Genomic DNA, 4,301 nt, shown 5'->3' with positions numbered 1-4,301 from the left:
GAGCCGCTTCTGGTTAGGGGGCGTGGTTGAGGTGGGGAGGGTCGGTGGCGGTGCTGAAGCGCCTGAAGAGGAAGAGGGCTCGAGAGGCAGCCAGGTGGGCCCTGAGCTCAACCTGCTTCTGAGCCCTACCCAGAGGCTCGCGAGGGTAATTATAAGTCATGCCTCCAAAGGGATGATGTATGTACGATAAACCGCACTACTTAAAGTGTACAATTCAGTGTGTTTTGACCTTTTCGCGCACTTGTGAAACTACCACCGCAATCAAGATGCACAACATTTCCATCACCCCCAAAAGTTTCCTTGTGCCTCTTTGTAGTCCATCCACCCTCTGCCCCACCCTAGGCAACCACTGACCTGCTTTCTGTCACCAGAGATGAGTTTTGTAGAAATGGAATCCTGCAATCAGTTTTGAATTTATTCTCAAACACCTTGGAGTTAGTTCGGGCTAGAACAGGGCAGTGTAAGTAGAGTGGCCACGGTCTGCCCTCCCTCCCCTCTGGCTCGCTCACTGCAGGGGACCTTAAAAGCACACATGGAGGCCCCAGCCTGCAGTCCGTACTCTGTCCACATCCCCCCAAACAGCAGCCACCCTCGGGAGCATGGACCTGGCCAAGAGAACTGCACAGGACCGGACAGGGTTCAGGGTGGGGAAGGGTACGGCTGGAGAGGAGCTAGGGCAGAACCCGTATAAAGCCCCGGGGGCAGTGGGGGGGGCCCCTCTTGCCTGGTTTGTAAGGGCAGTGCCTGCCTCCCCACTTTCCTTGCCCAGGTCTACAACCTAGCGCAGGAAATAAGGCAAGAACATGAGTGATAGTTTCAACAACAGATGCTACTTACTGAGTGCCTGCTTCGTGCCAGGACCTGGGTGGAGATCTTTATCTGAATCTTACCGTTAACCTTGACAAACTCTCTGGCTGGTAGGCATTGTTATCCCTACTGTGAGGATGAGTGGTCTGAGGTTAAAGAATGTTGCGATGTGCCCAAGGTCCCATAGCTTATAGGGTGCTGAGTCAGGGCTAGAACCCACATCTGCTTGGCTTTGAAGCCTCTGAGTAACTTTGCAGTGGCCAGGAGTGCAGGTGCAGGTACAGGCTGAATGCTGTGGGCTGGGGGAGCCCTGGAGATGGTCTGGCCTCACCTTGCCTTGCCTCAGTTACCCACTTGGCCCTGCAGGGACCCATCTGGACCGACTGGTGCCCCTGGTGGAGGAGTTCTGCAACTTGGATGATGATGAGCTTCGGGAGTCCTGCCTCCAGGCATTCGAGGCCTTCCTGAGGAAGTAGGTGCAACAGGGGTGCTGGAAAACGGGGGCCCTGGGGTTTCTTTGAGAAGTTGGTGGGGATGGTGTGGGGGCAGGATGCTGGCCTCAAAGCAGTCAGGTCTCAGGACTCACCACTGGGCCCCATCCCCAACCCTGTCTTGCCTGGGTCCAGCAGAGCCTCCCGCATCCCACCCCACAGGTGCCCCAAGGAGATGGGCCCCCACGTGCCCAGCGTGACCAGCCTCTGCCTCCAGTACATAAAGCACGACCCCAACTATAACTATGACAGTGACGAGGAAGAGGAGCAGATGGAGACAGAGGACAGTGAGTTCAGTGAGCAGGGTGAGTGGCCAACTTGTCCTTGGGCTGGTGGGTGGAAATGGGTGCAGCCTTCCCGGGAATCCCCTAGCCAAAGACGGGCCACATCTGGTGCCCCCATCCTGATCCCAGCTCTTCCTCAGGCTCCAGCCCTGCCCTTGGAAATCTGGATCCTCTGTGGTACCCACACTCTCTGATTGCACAGATCACAAGATAGTAGTAATTGCTGTTGTTTATTGAGCATCTCCTGATGTCCTCTGTGCTATTTTCTTTTTAAATATTTATTTGTTTATTTTTGGCTGTCAGGTCTTAGTTGCGACACGCGGAATCTTTCATTGTGGCGCTCGGGCTTCTCTCTAGTTGTGGCGCGCGGGCTTAGTTGCCCCACGGCATGTGGGATCTTAGTTCCCCGACCAGGGATCGAATCCACGTCCCCCGCTTTGGAATGTGGATTCTTAACCACTGGACTAGCAGGGAGGTCCCCTGAGTACTCTCTTACTTCATGTTCCTTATAATGACCCTGGGAAACCAGGTATTTATTATCATCCCCATATTTCAGACATAGCCAAAGACGGGCCACATCTGGTGCCCCCATCCTGATCCCAGCTCTTCCTCAGGCTCCAGCCCTGCCCTTGGAAATCTGGATCCTCTGTGGTACCCACACTCTCTGATTGCACAGATCACAAGATAGTAGTAATTGCTGTTGTTTATTGAGCATCTCCTGATGTCCTCTGTGCTATTTTCTTTTTAAATATTTGTTTGTTTATTTTTGGCTGTCAGGTCTTAGTTGCGACACGCGGAATCTTTCATTGTGGCGCTCGGGCTTCTCTCTAGTTGTGGCGCGCGGGCTTAGTTGCCCCACGGCATGTGGGATCTTAGTTCCCCGACCAGGGATCGAATCCACGTCCCCCGCTTTGGAATGTGGATTCTTAACCACTGGACTAGCAGGGAGGTCCCCTGAGTACTCTCTTACTTCATGTTCCTTATAATGACCCTGGGAAACCAGGTATTTATTATCATCCCCATATTTCAGACAAGGAGATTGAGACTTAATGAGAAGAGATTTGCCTGAGATAACACAGCTAGGAAGTGTCGTAGCTGGGACTTGGAGCCATGTTTGCCAGACTCCTCCACCTCGTGCTGCCATCTCTGTACTCTTTTAGTTACGGCTTCCAAGAGCCATTGCTTTAACCCAGCAGAGTGAAGCTCTAGTGGTGGAATGATTGGCACTGACAGGGAGAGATACCTGGATGGGGGATGGACTCAATGGCTTCTTTGCTTCTGTGCCTGTGGGTCTGTCTGTCACTCAGAGGGAAGGCCCTGGGCCCTGGAGGCATTGATGGAGGTGAAGGCCTTAGGTCCTGATGGGTACTCAGAGCGAGATGCAGTGGTAGGAGATGAGATTGGACAGGCATTTTGGGCTCAAATGCCCGGCCAAGGAGATTGGGCATTTTCTTGTTAGTAACAGGGAGCTCTGGATGTTTCTTCATGGGTGACGTAGGGTGGAGATAACAAGGGTCCATCAGAGGGGACACATCTGCTAAGCTGACAAGACACATCTGGGGGACCATCCATCTGGCCCACTGTGGCTTGTCCAGATGCAGTGCTCTGAGAGTCTGAGTTCTCTGCAGGGCAGCGTGGGTAGGAATATGCTGGCCTTTGAGCCTGTGCCTGGGGGTGTCCCTAGGGAGGACCGTCCCCCTCTGAGCCTCATATGTGTCTCCCAGATGTATGAGTTGGCTTTGTGGGCCTCATTCATCTCTGCTGTTTCTAGCTGTGTGTCCTCAGGAGAGTCTTCGTCCTCTCTGAGCCTTATATGTATCATCTATAAAAGGGGGCTCAAGACACCTTCATTCCTGAGGCATGGTGAAGACTTGAGCTCTGATCTCTTGGGGGAGCTTGGAGAGTGGAGAGCCACACAAACACAGCTTTTCCTTAATTGTTAGTCCTGCTTGGAAGCTGGAATCAGGACTCTGTCTGGGGCAGGGGAGCTATCACCTTTCCCTTCTGAAATCCCAGTAAATGAAACATCACGCAGCCAGTCCCGAAACCAAAGGTTGGGTCTTGTGCCCCAAATGGATTCCCTAAATCCTCACTGGAAGCTTGGGAGTCAGTTTTTCCCTGGTGTAGTCAATACAACCAAGAGTCTGGAGGCAGTGGGAGGACCCTGGCCTACCTCCAGCTGGTTCCCTGCTTGACGCCACCCCTAGCACAGGGCGGGTGTTCATTAACGGGTAGTGACCATGGAAAGGTGAGGCCCCGGCGGAGCCCTCCTCACTGCCCCCTCACTTCTGACCCCTCCACCCTGGGAGACCGCCCTGGGTGGTGCGCAGGGCTCCATGGGTGTCTGGTTCCCGCCCCAGAGAGCGAGGACGAGTACAGCGACGATGATGACATGAGCTGGAAGGTGCGCCGGGCAGCGGCCAAGTGCCTGGCGGCCCTGATCAGCTCTCGGCCCGACCTGCTGACCAACTTCCACTGCACCCTGGCGCCCGTGCTCATCCGCCGCTTCAGGGAACGCGAGGAGAACGTCAAGGCCGACGTGTTCGGGGCTTACATCGTGCTGCTGCGGCAGACGCGGCCCCCGAAGGGATGGCTGGAGGCTGTGGAGGAGCCCACCCAGTCGGGCAGCAACCTCCAGATGCTGCGAGGACAGGTGTGCCTGCCCGCCCTCCCCCTGCCCCTCCCTCCTGCTCACCACCCTTCGCTCCTCCATCCCCCC

The 4,301-nt window shown here is 55.0% G+C and overlaps 1 protein-coding gene across 4 annotated transcripts in view; it reads left to right on the top strand.

Moving 5' to 3' along the window:
- Positions 1-4,301, top strand: part of CAND2 (cullin associated and neddylation dissociated 2 (putative)) — a 29,177-nt gene that overhangs the window by 11,322 nt on the left and 13,554 nt on the right. For all 4 annotated transcript variants that reach the window (XM_024756447.1, XM_024756448.1, XM_024756449.1 and 1 more), the window contains 3 exons: positions 1,174-1,279; positions 1,461-1,603; positions 3,943-4,235. In XM_024756447.1, coding sequence (XP_024612215.1) covers positions 1,174-1,279; positions 1,461-1,603; positions 3,943-4,235 — 542 coding nt within the window. The remainder of the gene's footprint in view (positions 1-1,173; positions 1,280-1,460; positions 1,604-3,942; positions 4,236-4,301) is intronic.

Source organism: Neophocaena asiaeorientalis, unplaced genomic scaffold, assembly GCF_003031525.2.
Source record: "Neophocaena asiaeorientalis asiaeorientalis breed wild unplaced genomic scaffold, Neophocaena_asiaeorientalis_V1.1 scaffold392, whole genome shotgun sequence".
Classification (NCBI taxonomy): Eukaryota; Metazoa; Chordata; class Mammalia; order Artiodactyla; family Phocoenidae; genus Neophocaena; species Neophocaena asiaeorientalis.
The sequence above is the reverse complement of the archived record's forward strand: the minus strand, read 5'-3'. Positions and strand labels throughout refer to the sequence as shown.